We start from the raw sequence: 22,596 nt of genomic DNA, 5'->3' as shown, positions 1-22,596 counted from the left end.
TCTATTGTTTTGAACCAAACGATACATCGAACCGTTATCGAATACGGTCTATTGCCATTGCTATCAAACCAACAACAACATTTATGTGATAATTTGTTTACCTGTATTTTACATCAGGGATTATTGGTACATTTAACTGGTTGCTAGAAATTCCTACCGATTGTATTTTAAGGTTTTTTTTTTTTACTGATAATTTTACCATTAATGTTACTCGAGGCACCATGTCAAAGACAATTAAAGCAATTGACAGAGAAGCTGTGCACCGCATTTGCTCAGGGCAGGTCCGTGTCTCCTGTTTATAGGATTTTCAAACAACGCCTTCCATTGTCAGTTAATATAAATCCACGATCACAACTCTAAACTTCTCCAACTCTTCAACTCTATTGAAGGGGATGGAATAAATTTAAGTCGTGTTTCGTTTTCAAAAATGGTGCCTTACTAAATCAATTTGAATACTATCAGTCGACTAGATAACATTTGTCGAATTAATTGCTGGCTTGTCAGCTTGTTAATTTAATGAGAGTATATCCTACCTATTGCAAAGTCAGGCTGCTGGTCAAATGTCTCTTCAAATAGGGTATACTTACATGGTCACCTGCAGCCTGATTGTTGAAACTTTAACTGGCTAAGTAAGATAAGACAAGACATAGCCCTATCTGCGCCACGTATTAAATCGATTATCGATTCTTGTCGTGCCGACATACATTTCAACAATCAGGTTGCTGTCTGGCAGTAAGCATACCTGTTAGTTGGAAATTTGAGATTATTTTCTATATGTGTAAGATTTACGAGATAAACAATAGGACCTTGATGCCTATATTAATTTTATTACTTACATATGGTACTTACATGCAGGAGCGGAAGCTTTTCGAGGGTCCAGCGCTCATCATCAGGGCACTTCATCATTTATCTTGTCAATCTTATGTTTAGATGCTAATCCAAAAATCATGTTTAATTACTGCATGTGTAATGATCTAGCCCGCTTTGTAAGCAAGTGTCAGAAATAGGCAGCAAGATCTTTGAAATCTTACCTTCCTTCAGCATGGTTAAGGTGATTCTGCATGATCTAGAGATGAGATTCGCCACTATGTTGTGCTGTTATGCTGTTTGTGCCTTTGAGAAGCATTAATTATCATTATGTACAAGATAAAGCAAGAAACCGATTCATACTGTGTAGCAGCATTAACACTAAGTAGAATGACATCGAATTTGTCAAAATTCATAGTAAATTGATACCTGAAACTGTGATAATGTAAGTATATCACCCTTTGGCTCAATGTGTAAGAGGGAGATGGCGCTCTAATAACTCTCTCTTGCACATTGAATCAATGGGCAAAATCCGTCATCGTAGTTTCAGGTACTAATTTACAGTGAATCTTCACAAATTCGATATCATTCTACAATTTTCATCATTAATGCTGCTACACTCTATGGATCAGTTAATTGCAGGTACCTGCCTTTTTTTTCTTTTTATTGTTTGAATTTTTGTTACTTTCTCAACGAGAAATATAAACAATTATTTTACATTATGAGGTAGTGTTGCAGAATGCCTCGAAAGTTTAGAGGCATTTTTTCTTAACTTATTGTTAATGATGATGAGTAGATGTGATGATCATGTGATTGATGATGGGAAATGTGTGGGTGGAATGGGATGAGTGGGCTTCACAGTGTACAAATGAAACATAAAGATTGAATAATTTAAAAATCAGAAATCAGAGTCATACGCCGTTGTCAACTCCCAAGGCTCTGTCTTTTTGAGTCTTCTAAGTTCATTGAAATTGTCAAGCAATTCTATAGCCTCCTCGTTGAGATGGGAGTGGAGTCTAGTTTCATATTGAGAGGCAAGTTTCTTAATATATTCTACCACAGGTTCGATGCCCAGGTCCCTATGTGTATCTCTGTTGCGCTCATACCTTTCGGCTTTGCAGATTTTTCTTAACATTTTACTTTGCATGCTTTGAATTAACTTTAGATTAGTTGTGGCTAATCAGCCCCAAATCTGGCAACCGTATGACCAGGTCGGTCTTATTACCTGTTTATAAAGTAGTATCTTGTTGTCTACTGACAGAGTCTACATTTTTCCTAGTAGCCAATTAAGTCTGCTGAATTTAAAATTACATTCTTTTTTCTTAAGTTTGATGTGATGTTTCCACCTTAGTCTTTGATCTAATGTTATCCCTAAGTATTTAGAATATCTCGATTTTGGGATTTTAGTGTTGCTAAATTTTAATTTACTTTTTTATGCAAGTACCTAAGTATTCAAATCATCCAATTGTTTTTTTTACCCTTGTCTTAGAATTCATCAACACTCATCAGCACATAACTTTTTCAGGTCGTTTTAAATCTGGCAACTGCTGTCAAAGAACTCGTAGAGAACAGTTTAGATGCAGGGGCAACAACTGTAGAGGTCCGACTCAGGGAGTATGGCAGTGATCTCATTGAGGTATCTGACAATGGAAGTGGAGTGCTCTCTGATAACTTCCAAGGATTAAGTAAGTTTTTTCATCTTTTTTCAAAAGTTATTTGACTTTTAATCTTAAACTCTCTGTGATGCTTTCAGCATAGCAATATTATATAAAAACTTGGGCTCTTTTAATTTTAAAAATCAAGAAATTTTATTGATTTGACATCCTCGCAACCTTCCTTTGTAATTAATTGGATTTAATGGACCACTAGACAAGGTACAAATTTAAGCAATCTGACACATGTTTCGTAACTAGAATTTTACGTAAAACACAATTCTTACAACGAAAATTACTGAAACCAACTTTTAATGAAGATATTAACGTTTTTATTACACATTGGTTACGAGGAATTTGAACTGCCCGCTCACAAGAAACTCAAAGCTCTACGTGAGTCAAACCGCGCACTACAACGGTTTCAGCAAGCTTCTCAATTGAGCAATGTTCATTTCCCACCATGTGTTGTTCAAACTATAAGCAATTTGCTATAGCTGAGCCAAAGCGTCAAGATCGAGGTTGCCAGATTTTTATATCGCAGAGACTGTCATGATAACGCTTAGCGCTCGATGTGAATCACGTAGAGCATTGAGTTTTCATGAGCGGATGGTTCAAATTCATGCATTCAGAATCATTAAATATCTTCATAAGGTATTGATTTCGGTAATTTTCGTTGAGGGCATCGTGTTCTATGTGAAATTTTTGTTAATAAACATGTATCAGAATGCTGAAATTCGTACCTTGTCTAGCGGCCCATTGCTACTAATAAGATTTCTCCATTTTTGGCCTTTTTAAGGAAAGTAGATAAGTTAGTAAGTATTGTAATGGAGCTGTTGCATGAGTGAGGAATCTGCGATTTGACCATTGATTCTTATGTAAAAGTTTGCGAGAAACACAATTGTGCCACTGGTTTTCTCTGAAATCAAGTCCCAAGCTCAAAAAAAGCTCTCAAGTTGAGGCCAAAATGGAGCGGATATCCCACGCTATCCTGAGAGTCCACCTCCACATCAAGACAAACTCTCCATGCTAAGATAGGGAGCAAATACATCAGCAGGGTTGCCGTGTTTTCAGTTTTAGAGTCCCCAAATTAAGTGGCAGCCCTGTCAATGTATTTGCTCCCTATCTTCGCATGGAGCGTTTGTCTTGATGTAGAGGTGAACTCTCAGGATAGAGTGGGATATCCCCTCCATTTTGGCCTCAACTTGAGAGCTTTTTTTGAGCTTGGGAGTTGATTTCAGAGAAAACCAGTGACACCATCGTGTTTCTTGCGAACATTTACATAAGAATCAATTGTCAAATCGCAAATTCCTCACAAATGCAACATCCCCATTATTATTATGTAAACAAAAATCACAACAATCAATCATGTTTCAAAAATGAATTTGAGACTCTTGAAACATTGTAAGTTACTGAATAAATACTTTTTTATCCTCTTATTCTCCCTACAGATTATTTTAACTGACAAATTTTTAAGGAATATATCATGAATGGTCTTTTAGAACAGGCTCAGCAGAGCCTCTCATAAAAAGTCACCCTTAAAAAGTAGTTTGAAACGAATTCTTCCATTCACAAAAAATTTTTAATTGGAGTCTTTTTTCCACCTCCAATACTTAACAATGCTAATTTTTTTCCTGTTCATTGTTCACACAATTTTGTGATCCTTTACGTTTTGGTTTTCATTTCTCTCTCTCTCTCCTTCTGTCCCTGTCACTCTCCGTCAGCTGCAAAACATCATACCTCAAAACTTCTGGACTTCTCTGACTTGGTGAATGTTGAAACTTTTGGCTTCCGTGGTGAAGCCCTGAGCTCTTTATGCGCGTTGAGTAATGTCACAATCATAACCAGACATGAATCTTCAGAGACTGGAAGTAAATTAGTATTTGACCAACATGGAAATATTACAAGTACCTCTCCAACTTCTCGACAGGTAAACAAAAGTTACCAAACTTTTGCCATCTGTAAGAATTTTGATGTATAAAATTTTCCCTCTCTTTCAACTTTTTTCTTTGAACTATCTGTAATTGTGAGGTATTCCCTGAATTTTATGCTGAAGTGAACTTGCTCTCTCATCCTCATAGCCTCTTTACTCAGCCCTCCCATTTTTGCACAGGGCCAGTACAATCCACTGGCCTAAAGAAGTTTCTGCACCTCTCCTTGAGAATTCTTATTACCAGTCACATAAATTGTAAGTCTCAGAAAAAAGTCTGAAATTTCCTGAAATTGTCATACAGAGGGTGTCTGAAAACAACTGAGACCAAGTCTGTTATTCGGAAAGCATGATAGATATTGAAATGCGGTTTGTGAGAGGTTGTAGTCCATACTATTAGCTATCAAAACTCAAAATTTGAGCTTATTCGGTTGAAAACTCATCGAGTTATATATATTTCCCATTATTTATTATACTTTTTAGCATGGATAAATTCAGGGACATCATTTCCATTGATTTATCAACTTGGTTTTCAATAGCTTTGCCCTAAGTCGTTTATAGCCCACGGCGACACGACTATTCCTTTTATCATGAAATCACCCATGTAAGTTTGTTTATGTCAATTAAGTTTGGCTTTTGAAATAGCTATTTTTTAATGCTTCATTTATCTTCCAATATTTTTATAGGTTGGAACAACAGTAATTGTGGAAAAATTATTCAAAGCACTTCCGGTCAGGCAAAAAGAGTTTCATCGTAATTTGAAAAGAGAATATTGCAAGATGATTCAACTTTTAAATGCGTATGGATTAATTTCAACAAACGTAAGGTTAGTTTCTTCCCATTATTAATTGTGAATCAGTAGACCCTAATTATGCATTTGCCATCACCACTACGGCTCTTCTCATGAGAGTTGACTTAGTTCTTTGTCTTCAGAAATTTGAAATAGGTAACAAGAGTGCTTATGGGAAGATTTTCAAAGCTAATTTTTCTCCATTCAATGATAGTTCTCCTCAAGGAAAGCACACTGTAAAGGGAGAATGATTTTTTTTTCAATAACTTCTTTCTCAATAGCCTTAGAAAATTAGGATGAGCAGGTACATATTTGCAATTTCCTCTGAAGTCGTATATTGTTTGTATTAAAAAAGCTCAACATTAGGATGCTCTTAATATTTGAGTTTCTTCCCAAATTGTTGGGCTGCACAAAGAGAAAGTATCTGTCTCTTCCATACAGAAACTTTATTTTTAAAGACGTATTTTGGAGTCAAGGGAGTGTCAAAAATTTTGTGGAATCTCTATAAAGTTGGAGTTTCAGTCAAAAAATTTCTTCATTCACAGAAAATTTAATGCCAGCAATAAGCGCTGCAGATGAATTGACCAAAGGTAAATTTTGGTTCTTATCTTTTTTTACCAAGAAACCAGTTTTGACTGAAAAATCCCCATGCGCTCAAGAATTTCCTAATTTTCTGTGACCCTGCTTAAATTATTGACTCTTAATGGCTCTACAGAAAAAAGAGCGACTGTTTTGCATGACAAGCAATTGTTTGAAACAAACTCTCTCAAGTCATCACAATCTGATTAACACATTATCGATAAATGTTGTAGACTTAGCTGCACCAATCAGACCAAAAAAGGAAGCAGATCTGTGGTATTGTCGACACATGGCTGTAAAACTGTCAAAGAAAATATTGCATGTATTTTTGGGTCGAAACAGGTTTGAATGATTTTCATGTCCTTCATATTTAATATATTCAAATTACTGAATTTTTGGAACTGAAGGATACCTGAATTTTTGGTGGACAGAATCATAGGATCTCAATCAGGAAATCATCAATTGAAATACATCAAATGGACAGATTTAACCAGAATCAACCCAACCACATCAAACATGGTGCAATTTTCTCTGATCCTTTATTTTTTAACAATTAATCAAGGCGCATTCCACATCAACTGTGCCAGGCTCGGAATCCGACCCCCTCCGATTTGGCCGAAAATTGGTATACGAGGTCCTTACACCATTCTGAGAAACCATTCTGAAGTGTTTTCCCGTCCCACACCTCGCTTGCAAGATATCGACCTCCAAAGAGGGGGTGAATTTAAGTGATATTCAAAAAAGCCCGTTTTAGCGTTTCTCATTTTCGTGACTTCCCTCTCTTTGACTGTCCATGGTGAGACTCTGTATTGATCCATCAAACTTTTAGAAAGTGTTCCCGAACCAATTTTTTATGTAGATTCTAAATATGCCATCGACATTGAGCTTAAAATAATTTAAATGACCGTAATTTAGGGTTTTTTAAAATTTACTATTTTTACGCCATCCAATGTTCAAACTGAAATATCTATAAAACATTCCCTCCCATTCTTGATTTTTTTTCCTACTTTAAGTTTAGGATATACTAGCCGTTCCGGTCGCGCTCAGCGCGTCCATCACGGCCAGCCAAGGGGCTGCGCCCCCTGGACCCCTGCTTACTAGCTACGGGAGTGACATTCGGCTGGCTCCGCGAGCCATTTTTCTACACACAGAAAATCTGGTTTCTAATTTCCGGTTTCCATCAGGCCGTTAACCGACTGGCGAATGTATGAAAGTGTTGATAGTCTGACTTTATGCATCTTAGGGTTGAACTAGGAAAAAAATATCGATAATTGAAGTGTTTATTTTTGCGGCAATTAGATTAATGTGTAAAAAATCGTCTTTTCAGGACCAATTTTTGACCTTTCTTGGCCTTTTTGAATTTTATTTAGGCCCTTAACCATCCGATGGCAATTTAAGTAAGTGTACAAACCAAAATATATATCCTAAGCTTGAAGTAGGAAAAAAAATCAAGAATTGGAGGGAATGTTTTATAGATATTTCAGTTTGAACATTGGATGGCGTAAAAATAGTAAATTTTAAAAAACCCTAAATTACGGTCATTCAAATTATTTTAAGCTCAATGTCGATAGCATATTTAGAATCTACATAAAAAATTGGTTCGGGAACACTTTCTAAAAGTTTGATGGATCAATACAGAGTCTCACCATGGACAGTCAAAGAGAGGGGAGTCACGAAAATGAGAAACGCTAAAACGGGCTTTTTTGAATATCACTTAAATTCACCCCCTCTTTGGAGGTCGATATCTTGCAAGCGAGGTGTGGGACGGGAAGACACTTCAGAATGGTTTCTCAGAATGGTGTAAGGACCTCGTATACCAATTTTCGGCCAAATCGGAGGGGGTCGGATTCCGAGCCTGGCACAGTTGACGTGGAATGACCCCCAAGCAAATATATGGAAAGTTTAAAGGTATTTGTACCTAGTTTTGTTCTCTGTCTAAAAAATAAGGCATCAGAGAAAATTAGGCACTGTGAAATGCAGTTAGGCCGATTCTAAGAAAATAAATTGGGAAATAACAGTAACTTACTTGTGTTGTTCTAATTTCATTCCTTAATTTTAGAAGAGTTCTAATTTTTTTAAAACCCGTTAATCCACCTATAACCAACTTAATTTGTCCTCCAAGTTATCCATATACCTATGAAATAAAATAAATTACGTTAAGGACAACAGTGTAAAATGCTCTAAAATGTCTTATTAAGCCTCTATGGTATGAATTAATTTTGGATTTTCGATTTCAAGGGGCTCAGATCTATGCTGTAGATTTTGTAAAAATATTAAGTTCCATTTTTTCCCTCCAAATTTAAAAATTTTGGCATTCATGTTTTCGTACTTGAAAACACCGAAACAAATTTGCATTGTCATGCCACAGAAGAATGATTCTTTTTTTCGAAAAACCAAAAATGCATAGTAACGAAATTGTTCCACCATGCTATAGAGGATCAATGAAACAAATCATGACCTTGATTTTGGATGATAAAAAGTTTACAGGAGAAGAATTCATAAAAAATAGTCAGTTTTACTAATTATTCCTCACATGATCTGAGCTTAGACTGGCAGCTTTAATTAGTGCGCAGTGGCAATGATTCCGGTTTTGGTTAAATCATATGCAATATCTCTGACTTTTATGGACACCTCTGTTCCGCCTTATTATTCACTATAACTAGCAGTGCTCCCCATAGATGATTCATCAAGCACAACTTGGCATTTCTGCCACTTAAAGTATGCCAGCTCATCCTGGCATAATTTGGCAGCTGCAGCCCTTTTACTTTAGGTGTGTATTGTCAACTTACAGTAGACATTTTATTAATTTTTGTTTCCTTTTATTCTGCAGTTGAACAGCCTTCTAGATTTAAAAAAGGTTTTGCCAGGTAACGAAACGTTAGCAGAACTGAAAGTGAAGGAAGAGGAGGCTGATAAATTCAACTTTGAAGGCATTATATCTAGTTGTGCTCATGGCCAAGGAAGAAGCTCTGGTGATCGTCAATTTTTTTACATCAACAATCGACCGTGCGAGCCCTCCAAAGTAAGAATATGACCACAGAATATAATATTCCTTACAAGAAAAAGATGTGTTTATTTATATCTGAGTAGGAGCCTCTCTCATATTCGCAGTGGTATGTGCTAGGGAAGGGCGATGGTTTGGCACCTTAAACTGAGGAGGTAGCCCTGTGATCTCCAGAGAAAGTTACCTGTCCCTCATACTCATGTGTCGTTGATAATTATTGTGCATGTGTGTTCGTATTGCACAATTGAAGTTTTCTTAAGAATTAGTCTACATTGTAAATTTAAGTTTTGTAAGTTCAGGTAGGGAGGGTACTATGTACCCTCTCTACCTGATGCCAAAGCAGTCCGGGCGCACCTGAATCCGACGGACCGCACAACGCCCGGCAGCAATGTATACCATGTGACGTCACAAAGTCCTAGTTTCGAAGCGCGGGAATAGACCCGTTTCAAATGGCCTTTGACTTTGAGGAGCTTTTTCTCAAAGTTCCGGTGACCGGAAAATTTTTCAAACTTTTAGGAATTGAATTAAAAAAAATCCATGCAACTACCCCATTCTACTTTTGAATTTATTCAATTCCAGATCGTCAAATGTGTGAATGAAGTTTATCATTCTTTCAATTTGCATCAAACACCATTTGTGTTTTTAAACATCACTGCAGCAAGACATTCGGTTGATGTGAATGTAACCCCGGATAAAAGACAAATTTTCTTGGATCATGAGAAACTACTTCTTGCAACAATCAAGGTAATACATCTGACTTTATTTTTACTGTGCATTTATGCAATTTCTGCTTTATATTTTAGTTTCAAATCCCCTGTGTTTCTGATACCTCTTCAGATACATATTTAACATGAGTATCAATCAAGTATTTATGAGTAAACCAGGAAAGCAGTTATCTTGATTTGGGATGTTACTTACCTACCATTATACTTTATTTTTGAATGGGAAAATCATCAATGTCATTTCTTGAAAATCTCTTGGATTTTTCTGCTTTGTTTGCAAAGTATTCTAAGGAAGTATCAAATAAAAAAGTTTTCCTTTCTTCCCCGCAAAAAGATGAAAATAAAAGAAGAGCAGAGATTTCAGAATATCGATATCAGTTTTCTATGTGTGAGCTTATGTCATATGTGTTCTCAGAGTTTAGCTATCAATTCGCTCAGCATTATCTTGAAAATATTCTTTATGCAACCCATCATGAAGGGAAAACAGCACATATCTACATAATTGTCATCCTCTATGAAGGAACTCCCTGCAACCACTATATTCTTTTGCTGTTGTTTTAATTAATCAAAGGGTCATGCATTTTATTAAAGCAAAATTTATTAGTGTATTCTTTTTAAATTATGTTTTATTTAACACTCTTTTGCAGGCATCTTTAATGAGTTTGTATGAAAAAATACCCTCCACATTCCAAGTCAACAATAGTTTTAAATTTGCACCATCAGAATCCACACTTAATCTGTCATCAGAGAGTCCAACAACTAATGTAAGATCTCCCTCGAAAACTTCATCCTTGGAGAAATGGAGACATTCAAGTCATATGGGGGTTTCAGAACTCCCTACCAACAAATGTAAACCTGAGAATAAGTTTAGTCAGCCTTCAAAACGTAAGATTTGTCATTTATGAAAGAAAACTTAAAGTATTTTATAATTAAGAAGCTGTCCTCAAGATGAAGCATTCTCTGAAGCTTTAATGGTGAGAAATAAACGGGCGCGAGCAAACTTGCTGAATTTTTGTGGAATTGCCGTCAAAAAAGAGACATTTTCTGGCCCCGGACAACTTTTTTCTTTGAAGGTCTGTGGACAGAAGAGAGTGAAAACTACGTGGATTAGATTGTTTCACATTTTTTACAGGGTTATCATAAAAGTAATTTTTCCTTTTTTACAACTTTCAAATCAAAAGACGTAAATCAAATTAGTTAAAAAAATTGATGTCAGGTATAATCTCTGATTTAAAACAAGACCAAGATTTTAAAAGCAGGTCAAAAGGTTGGCAAGGAGAGTAAATTTTGAACGGGGATTGCGAGACCACCTTCTGTTGCAACGTTGCTAACTTCCTCTGCACCAGTGGATCACACCGAAGATTCCACATTTTTCCTTAGAGGTAAAGTGTGCTGGATACAGAGGTATTGGATTAACTTTCGACTGCTAATAAAGGCATCACAAAACTTTGAGTTTTTCACTGAGTGGTTTGTCGTAATTTTCAAATAATTTACAAAAATACAGGGGTTCCCAGAGCCCACGCTCTGGGACCATGAAATTCGGATTCCTTGGGGTTGATTCCCTGTTCATACCCTGAACTTCGTACGATCCAAATTAACCAAAAAAAGGCCTGGTATGGTAGGTCTGGGCCATCCTGTATGACTGAAGTCATAAGGATCTAAATAAGTCCAGTAACTTTGCCTTTAGCATCCCTCGTTTTTAAGAAAGAAATTGAGAATTTCTACTGTTTGTGCCCAGGAAAGCGCGCATGCAACAACAGGAGGACGTCACACAGTGGGATGAACTGCCAAAAACGCGTGAAAAACTTAGATTTTCAATTTTCTTATATTGAGGGGAAAATTATAATTGTTCATCACCACCATCTTTACTGACTATTCACAAATTTCTCGCACCATACACTGGTTTTGACATGAGACACAAGCCTTTGAAGTCAAGCTTTCGCGGTTGCTGATTTTCCTGCGTTTATAATGGCATAATTGCAGGATGGAAAACAAGGTTCTAACAGATAGACTAAAGATTTTAAGCTGTTTTTCTTGAAAGTACATACTACAAACTTTAAATAAATCATACATTTTTCTTTAAAAATTGTCTCATGACATTTATACAGACATTTTAGTTGACGTCTTTTCTTAAACGAAAAATTTCTTTTCTTAAATTATATCTATCGAAGAAATCTGTAGGAACTTTTGGAATGAGTTGTAAAATGAAGATAATATGCTCCCCTAAACGAAGAAAAAAAGTTTGACCGCACCTGTCGCACCTCCAGCGGTAAAAATGTACTTGAAAGTGAGCAAGATCCATACGAAAACTGCGCGACTGTCCGGCGCCGCGCCGATTCACCGCCGTGCCGCAGGCGTAGTTGTGATCGCTCGGAGTCTTGCGGTGCCTGTTCAAATGCTGCAAGATTTATCTACATTTCTCTTGTCTAGAGGTTTAAATTCATGTTTTAGGCAACCTGGTGATGTTGCACAGTGACTTGCTGTCACGATGACAGCCACTCAGTCGGAACCGAAAATCGGCGCGTGCGGGACAAAAAAGCTTATCTTGCGGGTACTTGTACCCCGATTTGGATCGGTATCGGGTTGCCAATGGATTTAACAAGGAGGTTTACCATTTGAGTGATTTGAGCTCACACTTCTATTAATTTTTATCCAATTAAATAATTCCTTACATTCACTTTTTCTCCTTTCTTTCATGATAAAAAAACACTGGTCAACAATTTTATTTTCTTTTTAGGATTTGCGCACAACGTATAAATTTACTTTTGGTCCGTTTACTGAGTCACCTCGATTTACCTCGGAAAAATCGAAATTTTCCCTGAAAATTAAGCTTTTCCAGAGAAAAGTCAATTTTTCGGAAAATCTGTGCACACTGGAGAAATAATATGGTCATCTCCGGATTCAGCAGCTAAAATTATAAAGATAACAATGTAGTTTATGCCTTTTTAATTTTTCTCTCTTTTCATAATATTGAGGGTTTTCCGGACAAGTGCTCCTTTCTGTCCGTGTAGCACCATGTTAAGCTCATTTGATTGTTTTGTGGAAGGGCGGGGAAACTTTTTTTTCTCAGGCAACAAGTGAAATCATTCCCATGCAATTTTTGACATTCAAGTGGAAAATGACCGTTGTTTTCTACCAACACTTTTGGAAAATCAAGATTCCAAAAAGGGGGGATTTTTTTGAGCTGAAAAAGCGCATTGTTTTTGAAAAATCGATTTTTCGAAAATTTGGTAAATATGGAAGATAACGAAGGTCATTTTCGGCTATTTTTCTATTTTGTGGCTAAGAGCAAACCGAACGATTTTTGCTTGATATATATCTCAGTTTGTAAGATGTGAAAGAAGGGAAACTCACTATTCAGTTGACCCTTGTAAATCTGATTGATGATAATAGCAAGGTAAAAAAACTTCAATGTATCGACATAAACAACTGCACAAGTGGCCATCACATTCCAGTAACAGTAAAAAAAATATTACTTTTCAAAATACCCCTGTAATCTGTGCAACAGACGTTTAGTAATGATGAAAACAACTTTTGCCAATATTAGCGTCAATGTGGATGCAGTAATTTTTTAATTCTGCCTTAGTTAAAACGAACCTTGAGTCTTCCATTGAATCTAACATTTTCCAGTTTCTTAGGTTTTATATGTAAAATGAAATTTACCATTTTTCATCACCTTTTTGATTCCTTAAATACTTGAAAATTATCATTATCTCTTTTCTTTTTGCAGGGATGAAATTTGATGAAGAATTTGTCTCAGCAGAGTTAACTAACACTAGCCTCGAAAAACATGAAAATGGAGAACAAACGAAAGGAGCCTCTCACAATCTTGGGCTGGAGAGTCAAGACTCAGCTTGTAGCAGCCAATCTTCTTTTAGTGTAATTAAAACCGAAAATATAGAAGAATCACAGGAAACCCTCGGAAATTGCAGACTGTTTAATCAAGGATCAGCCTGTAACAGTTTATCAGAAAGAAGCTTTTCTCAGTTAAGTGATGTTTCCACTCCCACCGAGACATCTATAAAAAAAGTGCCTGAAATGTCTGTAGAAATTATCGATAGAAGTACATCTCTAAGTAAGACTGAAAGTTCATGCATCTCTAGCAATCAACCTGCAAGTGAGGATGATTTTGAGTCATTTACTTTGATTTCTCAAGAAAGTTCTCTATCAGTTAAAATATTAGATCCCAGCTCTCCAAGGTCGAGACAATCAAAATCTGAAGTTTCACTTGCTTACCATGAAGGAATATCCGCAAGGATCTCAGGGCATGAAAACAGATCTGAACCAACTGAATCATCGGGAACCATTACAGAGTCTACAGAAATTGAAGAGACCTGCTCTGAATCCGAGGGAGAAAAAGTTGAAATTTATGAGGAAGATAGAGGAAGAATTCGTCAGCAGCAAATAGTCGTTTCCGCGGCAATACGGAACAGTGCCGACTCCAGGACCACCGTGATGATCAATAATGTTAGTGTTAAAAGCATTAAAGAAACCATAGAGCAATTTAAGCTTGAAGAAAGTAATCAGGGCAAGAATTCTGTCACAAACAAATTCCATGCCACGATTGATCCCTCTAAAAATGACCAAGCCGAAAACGAATTGAGGCGGGAGATATCCAAAGACTCCTTTTCAAAAGTAAGTTATCTTCTTTTGCGCTTTCTTAATTTAGGAACTGTGCATCCAAAAAATTGATTGATCATGGTTTAAAAATAATGTATTTAAGTATAAAGGAAGTACAGCTCCATTCCAGTGTGAAGTACTGCAAAACTGAAATTAATTAAGCCTCGGATCATCAAGTTATGCTCAGAATGTTTTACAGTCACATTTTTTGACTTTTAACACATCAAAGAATATTATGAAAATCAAAACGACGTTTCGACGGTGAAAGTCAGCAATCATGTAACTCGTTTGCAGTGTCTGAAAATCTCCGCTTCTATGTCATTTTTTTAAAGGAACGGCAGTTTTAAAGAATTGCCGTTGAGTATTTTTCTGTTCAAAAAATGAGATATGACAGGAAGTCTGCGACGTCCCAAACCGAGTTATGTGATTGCCGACTTACACCGTCGATTTTTAAAATAATCGAATACTGATCTATTAAGAACATGCACTATTTCAGTAGGTATTCTCAACAAAATACAAGAAACCCTCAGAGCAGTGTTGACATTGAAGCAGTCGAGCGGTTCGAAAGCACTTTTGTTGCTGAAAATAGAAATGACTTTGCATCCTTCCCACTATGCAACATTTTCTCTGAAAATAACTTTTTTGACTCTTTTGAGGAAAAAAAATCGAGTTCTCAAAACCTCCATAAAGATCTTTAAAGTTAAAGATTATAAAAGAAAAACACAAATGTGTGTTTTGAAATCTACTAATTAAAATGTATTCATAGAGCTCAGTTTTTTTTCATTTATCAAAATTTAATCACTTTACTGAATTAGTCAAAAACTTATGTATGTCTTTTTTCGTGCATTTGAATATCCCTTCTGCAGCATGATTGTTGAAACTTTAACTGGCTATGTCAGCAAGTTATGACGACATAGCCCTATCTGCACTGTGCAATGTATTGATTTTCGATTCTTGTTGTGCCGACGTAAATTTTAACAGTCAGGCTGCTGGCATTGGCATTTTATCAAATTAGATTGCTGCAATCTATTGGTAAGGAAAAAAATTGTACATCACCATGTTTGTCAGTTGAAGATTTTAACCAATCTACGCATTGGTGTTTAGTCGTGCGGCGAAGCTGTATACATGAGTTTCGTCCGAGGCCCCTGAGAACTGGAATAGTTTTATCTCCGTAACAGACAACACATTTTTCGGTCATATTTTTAGTAGTAATAATAATCACTCAAATTTTTTTGCATTAATTTATATAGGGTTACGTGTTATAACCTTTTCAAAGATTTATTGCTCTACTTTTCAATTTTAATATATAAATGGTGGAAAAAGCGCTGTCTGTTACGCTGACTTTTTACCGCATAACAGACAGCACATTTTCGGAATTAACATCATATTAATTGAGAAGTACAGTGTGGAATCATTGGAAAGCGTTTTAATACGTAATCGTTTGAAGATTAATGCGAAAAAAGTAGATTGATTATGATTATTATCACTCTTTATAAAGCTGCTGTTACCCCTCTCTCTGCCCCCACCCCCCATCTAGAGAAAAATTGGCTGAAGCGATTTTCTTCAAACTTTGCACACGCTCAGTTATTGTCGTGAGGAGTTGATCAAAATTATTCTGATCAGAAAACGTTGCACAGGACGCCCGCAAGAGCGAAAAGTTGTTTCTCTGTACAGTAATGCATTGGGGATTACGCGGTTATTTGCACGCACCGCACGGAACAGGCTCAATCGTGTCGCATGACATCACAGGATCATAGACGAAATTTCAAGTATAAGGGGGTATTTTTCGACGGATTTTTGAGAAGTTGTGGGATAGTGTACTTTTCGACGAGAAACTCGAATTTTTGGTCTGATTTGCAAAATTTTAATATCCAAGATGGCGGCCGTGGCCTAAAATGCCAAGTCGGCTCCTGTTCGATCGATTTTCATGAAATTTGGTATCCGGAAATATATTCGACGGGAGATCTGAATATTTGACCAGATTTTCAAAATTTCAAAATCCAAGATGGTGGTCCTGGCCTGATATTATGTCTTGGCTTCACCTATTCGATCGATTTCATGAAACGCGGCATCCGAGGGAATTTTTCGACGAGAAACTCGAATTTTTGGTCATATGTTCAAAATTTCAAAATCCAAGATGGCGCCCGTGACTCAAAATGCTTAGTCAGCTCTTGTTCGATTGATTTTCGTGAAACTCGGTATCCGCGGGTATTTTTCGATGGGAAACTCGAATTGTTGGTCAGATTTTCCTAATTTCAAAATCTAAGATGGCGGTCGTGCCCTAAAATGCTAAGTCGGCTCCTGTTCGATCGATTTTCGTGAAACTTGGTATCACGACGTATTTTCCGTCAAAAACTCGAATTTTTCGTGAGACTTTCAGATTTCCAAATCCAAGATGGCGGTCGTGGCCTAAAATGCCAAGTCAGCTCCTGTTTGATCGATATTTGTGAAACTCTATCATTCAGAAATTTTGTTCCATAATTACTACTGCTTTTGTCAATTCATCATCTGATTCAATAATTTTAATTGTGGCATTTCATCCGGCATGTTGCTGCACGACCTCTATGATACTGAAAGTCTTACAGGTACAATTTGAAACGGTGGGCCGGGGAGGTCTGGGGGAGCCTAGCCCTCTCAGCAGGTAGCTTTTGCTGCTTGTGAAAGTAAAGAAAAAGTTAATGTAAGAACAACTTGAGGTAGTAATTTTTTTGTATTTTTAAATTCTAAGTTCAGGTAGGCATTATTACCCCTAAATGGCTCATATAACTTGATTAAGGGCACATTAATTTTTGATTGTCTCTTTTTTCCCATAATTTTTTTGTTCAATTTGTTTTTGCAGATGGAAATTATTGGGCAGTTTAATCTTGGCTTTATCATCGTTCAACTCGGAACTGATTTGTTTATAATTGATCAACATGCTACAGATGAAAAATACAATTTTGAGACGCTGCAATTGAACACAACTATATCCAATCAGATACTAGTCTCTCCACTGACATTAGAACTTACAGCTGCCAATGAATCCTTGCTGTTGGATAACATGGAGATATTTAAAAAAAATGGATTCGAATTCATTGTAGATGAGAAAGGTGGGTTGAATGGGAAGATTAAGAGGTCGTGATCACAGTGGATCAAACCTGCAAGCTGTCAGAAATTTTTTTTTAACTCTAAATTTTCAATTTACACTATTTTTAATTTTTTTTTTAGTAATTGCTTTTGTTTAACAAGAAAAAGTCAAAGGAGGAATACACTGCCGTGCCAAGGAAGAACGCTGTATGAACCAAAAAAAATTGTTTTGAGTTAGACATGAAATCATACTAAGTGAAGCATGCTCTATTCAGTGGTGAAGTCAGCAAAGGCGTATCTCCATTGGTTTCAGAGATATGGGTGGGGGGAGGGGTGTCCTTGCCGTATGTCCTGCATAGAGGCGAGGTTGCGAAGATAGATTGGTTGATGTCCAGGAAACTCGGGACGTAGGTGGCACTCACACTCAAGGAGTCATACACAATAAAGAAAATACACTATGTATTGATTTAATTTAGTACTTGATTCTGTTTAATTTAGTAGTAGGAAAAGAAAGAAAAGAGAAAATACAAACTGAACATTTATTATTTGCAGATTTATTCCTTTTTCTAACAAATTAATCTCCATATTGTTAGATAAATGTTAAGTTGAAATTTTTGGAGACTCTTTTTAACATCCTTGATTTATTGATACTTTTTAAGGTGTTGCAATATTTACTATTAAGTTTAATGATTTGAAAATATTTTCAAAATGCAAAACATCTACTATACAGGCTAAATAGTCTCAACAAATCTTGAGTTTTTTGTCTGAGAACTGCATGTGAGCACTTCTGGTGGAAATCTAGGGGATGTTCTTTTAATCCATGTCAAAGTTACACTTTCTTTCCGATTATCTTGCAGCTGACCCAATGAAGAAAGTGAAGCTCACAGCCATTCCAATAAGCCAAAACTGGCATTTTGGTAAAGATGATATAGATGAATTGCTTTTTATGCTACAGGTAATGGATTTCTAGTGGTTTTTTTAAGAAATAATCTAACGTTTATGATAGTTTTAGCTGCAAATTCTAAGCCTCCAGGCCTGATCAGTATGCCATTTAAAAATCATCATTCTAATGCTTTGTCTGCATGGTTGAAATAGCCTCAAACTTTGCCCTTAGTAATTTGGTTCAACCAGTTTTTGTTGCTCAGTTGAAACTAATTCGGCAGGTAAAGCAAATTTTGGAATTAATCAAAGTTTTGGATAGAAATTTGCCTGTGTAGGCGAAGTGTAATTTTTGTTCCCTCCCACTTCGGGACATACATACTTCCTCCATGCTCCCTGAATGACAGTAGTAAAAAAACACTTTAAAAATTTTTTTGTGAAAGTATGTGTGTATTGATGATGCAGCTTTAAACTTGCGATACTTTTCTTTTTTGATACGTTGCAGTTTCCAGCATTTTACTTCTTTAATAAATGTAGCCTCATGATTGGAAGACGTTTTTCTTCTTCTTTCTGGGAATGTCTTATTATTAACGTACCTTTTAGTGCAGTTCATCCATTTTACATACTTTTCATGTTTGTATCAATTGTGTAACCTCGTATATGTGCTAGAGGGAGTAATTTTATTTGATGGGTGGTTTTAATTTCTGTTGCCAGGATTCTCCAGGTGCACTGTGCCGGCCATCCAGGGTGCGAGCGATGTTTGCATCCCGTGCATGCAGAATGTCTGTAATGATTGGAACAGCTCTAAGTTTTTCAGAAATGAAAAGACTTGTCACTCACATGGGTGAAATTGAACAACCCTGGGTAGGTACTTTTAACTTAGGTACTTATCTCTACCAAGAATTTATTACGCAAATTCCTTACTTTTGAAGTTTTGGTTTATTCTTTTTCCGAACAATTTGCCTAAAAAAAGAGGTGGTTCAACTAAATACCACGCATATGTGAAGATATTCATCAGCATGTCTCCCTGCAAGATGATAATACTGATATGTGTCTCTTACTCAAACTCGTCGTCTGTTGTGATGCCTTAATCTTGATTGGTGCGATTTTTAGTAGCAGTAGTTAGTAGGATAAGAAATCGTTCATCAGTAAACAGTTGAAACTACGGAGCCTGATCTAGGCCATTAAACGCCCTCCAGAGTTTAGTATTTTTTTGGCCCCATCTCCCCCCGGCTGCTAAAAACCCTCAACCCCAAGATGCTTGAATGTACAAGAAAATAATCAATTGGCAAAGAGAGAGACCGACTCTTTTAAAATTAGACTGATCATATTTTGAGGGGTTACCTCCAAGAGGTCCTGGAGTTCTTCCCCATCCCTCCAATTTTTTTCAAAGATAAAAAAAGAAAAAAAGGAAGGAAAAAAATTATTTGATTTTATGGTACGTATCCTCTACAGAAATTTGGAAACCTTTAATTTATCCACTCTCAAACTTGCATTTCTCCACATTAGCCTCAAGTTTACTGTTTGAAATTCAACTATTATGCACTTACTTTAATTTGACTTGGAGGTGAAGGGACGTAAATGCCCATGCTTGAAACATTAGCTCTTGTCTTTCCTATTTATCGAGGAAAGCAAAATTTCACAAAATCTGTAACTTAATTACAGTCTTTTTGCCGTGGCCTCAAAAGAGGTTTTCCATAGTTTACCTATCCTATCTTATTTTTGACATAATCCAAAATCCTCCTTTCTCTAAAATTGCCCCCAAAGCTTCCTTAGTGCATGTACCATATTTTGTAAAAGAAGCAATTTAAACAAATCATGATTAACCAAAGCAAAGTAGTCTTTCAGTACCTACTGCTTATTTTGCAAAAGATTGGGGCGGGAGGAGGAAGAGATAGCTTCTCACAGTTCAAAGTCTCTATTACTCTTTATTTATAAGTTTGTTGAATTATCTTTATTGCTCATTTTAAATTTTCAGAACTGCCCTCACGGACGACCCACTATGAGGCACTTGGTCAATCTTGCTCTCCTGTGCTAAAGGATCACTGATCATCTCACCCATGTTCCTTTGAATAGGTGTTTTTCGCTGATTAATTCTCCTTCTTCTTCTCTTGCTCCACAGCCCAATGTGGGCTTTGGCCTCTATAACAATGCCTCGCCACCGCACCTTATCCTTTATCTTGGTCCTCCATCTTCCGACTCTCATTACTCTTACCTCCTCCTCAACATTCTCCATCCATCTGAGTTAAGGCCTTCCAAGTCTTTTCTTGCTTGGCGGTAGTTTTACGTTGGCTTTATTTTACTTAACTTAGATCAGCTAAAATTAATGAGATCGGTCCAAACAGCAACTCTCTAGGGCCTCGTTTCTACGAGCCACTCCACAGGATTGTCCCATGGAAAAACTCCACTTGTGTAGTCGGGAAAAACATTGAATTAATCAATATTTTTCCCAGTACCAAGTATGGTCCTTGCATTCCTACAACCAACTGAGAGAGGAAGAAGAAGTGAAAATAAATTGAGCGGTATTCTGTCGTTTACTTCACCGTTCGTGTTTGTCTAGTGAAAATAATGTGTCTAATTGTCAATCTTGTTCAATTTTATTTAAATCCCAATTAAATACTTGATTTTTACTAACCTATCTTCCTGCGTCAATTTGTGGCAGGATCATAAGAGTCCCATCCTGCGGAGATGGCACCTGGGAAAAATCCCAGAAGCCCCATTCCTGCGATTTGAACTTGAAGCCAATCCCATAAAAATGTCTCGTTAAGACAAGGCCTGCCTATTTTCAATATTAATCGAGATATCGTGCTTTGTAAAAATCGGTTTAGGACATCATCCACTGCGGTTGTGATACCCTTGACCTCTCCCACTTTGCTTTCATCAGAGCAACACATTGAGTAACTAGAGCAAATAATTGTGTTCCTGATTGATGAAAGGAAGGTTGAAGAAACCAAGGGTGTCACTATCACGGTGGATGACGTTATAAACCGAATTTTTCAAAGTGTGATATCTCGATTAATATTGAATGTAGAAAGTTGCTGTTACTGGACAGAGCCTCAAAACACAATTCTGTAACCAGTACAACTGACCCATTGCATGTCCTGTTTGTGCATGCATCTATGTTTGTATCTATTCATCTATTTTTTCATTGTTATTTTTTTAATAAAAAATGAAGTATAATTGAAAATTTGCTGATCTCTTTTCTTAAATGACCAGGTTGTCTCAAAAAGAAAATCCAGTGAAAACGAAGCAAGAAATTCCAGTACAGCCGCATCAAAGGGCGCACTAGTCAATAATTTGTTAGTACTGAGTGATTTGTAATTTATTGTGAATACTTTTATTTCAGAGATGCGTAAATTAAAATTCTCAATTCAGTGCGCTTGTTCATTCTGAATATTGAATCAATGACTGAATCAGATGAAACATTCCTGGGGTTAAGCCTTGCCGTGCCCATACAAGTATGAAAAATGATGTCTGTAGCACTACGTGTGACATATAACAGTACTCACTGTAAAAGCCCAATACCTAAGCCAGTCAGAGCTGCTTCATTATCAAAAAATATGCTTCATTATGCTTCATTTTGAAATTTTGCCACACCATAATATATTGATACCTAAAATCATCAATTAGTACCTACCTACCCCAGAGCCCAAAGGTACCTAACTCACATTTTTTTTAAAAAAATCGAGTCATTTGCATTTTTGGCACCCTCAGTTTTGATTCCAAATGTTCAAAATAATCAGTAGCAGTAGGTACTTACAATGGTACATACCTAATGGCAGTAACAAGATAGCGGATTCTAAAAGACGCCTATGCCTAACTTTCTTTTTGTCCTAAGCTAAAAGCTCCTACCCAGCTCCACTGGTGAATAGAGCAGCCAATTGAGTCAGCCGCGGGGGAGGATGAGGACGAACTAATATATGCATCGAAGAAGTGGACTGCATGGAATGAAGTGGCATGCTGGAAGGATTTTCTTGAATTATATAGGGTGTTTGAAAAGTTCCCTGCCACTGTCTTCCTCTAACTTATTACCTAATGTAGGCAAATATTTGAAACTTGGAGGATGGTCCTAGGTCAAAGGGAGCTACTTTTAGGCCTACTTAAAATTTTTAGGGTGGAGAGTAGACCCCTTATGATACCTTGTTCAAAAGAGTTTAAAACAAGCAGTGAACTTTAACACAATGTGCTGATAAGGCGCGTCATTGACTGGTATTTATCAACCTCATTAGTTTTCATCCGCAGAGATTTTGATATACAGGGTTATCCAAAAGTCACTGACCACCCCTGTAACTTTTTTCCAAATTGAGATAGAAGTTTGAAATTTTGGGAATGTTCCTCGGTCTAAAGTAGCAACTTTTTGGTCCCCCCAAAATTTTGGGGGGCGGCCCCCCTTAAGGGGGCGGGGGCTAAATTTTTTTTTTTCAAATGGCAACCCCCACTTTGTGATACCTCATTCGAAAGATAATAAAAAAAGAAAATTTTTGGCGCAAACCGCAGGTCAAAATGTTCATTTTTGACAAAATGGCGGCCGGTCAAAGTTCAAAATGGCG

General features: G+C 36.7%; 1 protein-coding gene across 2 annotated transcripts; it reads left to right on the top strand.

Annotated features, from left to right (window-relative positions):
- The first annotated feature begins 56 nt into the window (after positions 1-56).
- Positions 57-21,233, top strand: Pms2 (mismatch repair endonuclease PMS2). Of its 2 annotated transcripts, XM_019055315.2 has the most exons (13): positions 58-281; positions 2,333-2,492; positions 4,181-4,386; positions 5,073-5,212; positions 5,989-6,097; positions 8,586-8,777; positions 9,339-9,503; positions 10,129-10,366; positions 13,212-14,116; positions 16,941-17,190; positions 18,025-18,122; positions 18,761-18,910; positions 20,025-21,233. In XM_019055315.2, the coding sequence occupies exons 1-13, from the start codon at positions 222-224 to the stop codon at positions 20,082-20,084; spliced, it is 2,733 nt and encodes a 910-aa protein (XP_018910860.2). In that variant the 5' UTR covers positions 58-221; the 3' UTR covers positions 20,085-21,233. The 2 variants fall into 2 exon arrangements, with proteins under 2 accessions (XP_018910869.2, XP_018910860.2); XM_019055324.2 differs by lacking the exon at positions 18,025-18,122 and having other exon boundaries at positions 57-281.
- The last annotated feature ends 1,363 nt before the right edge of the window (positions 21,234-22,596 follow it).

Source organism: Bemisia tabaci, chromosome 1 (genome assembly GCF_918797505.1).
Source record: "Bemisia tabaci chromosome 1, PGI_BMITA_v3".
Taxonomy (NCBI): domain Eukaryota; kingdom Metazoa; phylum Arthropoda; class Insecta; order Hemiptera; family Aleyrodidae; genus Bemisia; species Bemisia tabaci.
This window is presented reverse-complemented; position numbering and strand designations above follow the sequence as displayed.

Coding starts and splice junctions, on each gene's coding strand:
- Pms2 (XM_019055315.2), top strand. CDS start 222: ATGTCAAAGACAATTAAAGCAATTGACAGAGAAGCTGTGCACCGCATT. Junction 4,387..5,072: donor CCTCTCCAACTTCTCGACAG/GTAAACAAAAGT, acceptor ATATTTTTATAG/GTTGGAACAACAGTAATTGT. Junction 18,123..18,760: donor AATTGCTTTTTATGCTACAG/GTAATGGATTTC, acceptor TTCTGTTGCCAG/GATTCTCCAGGTGCACTGTG.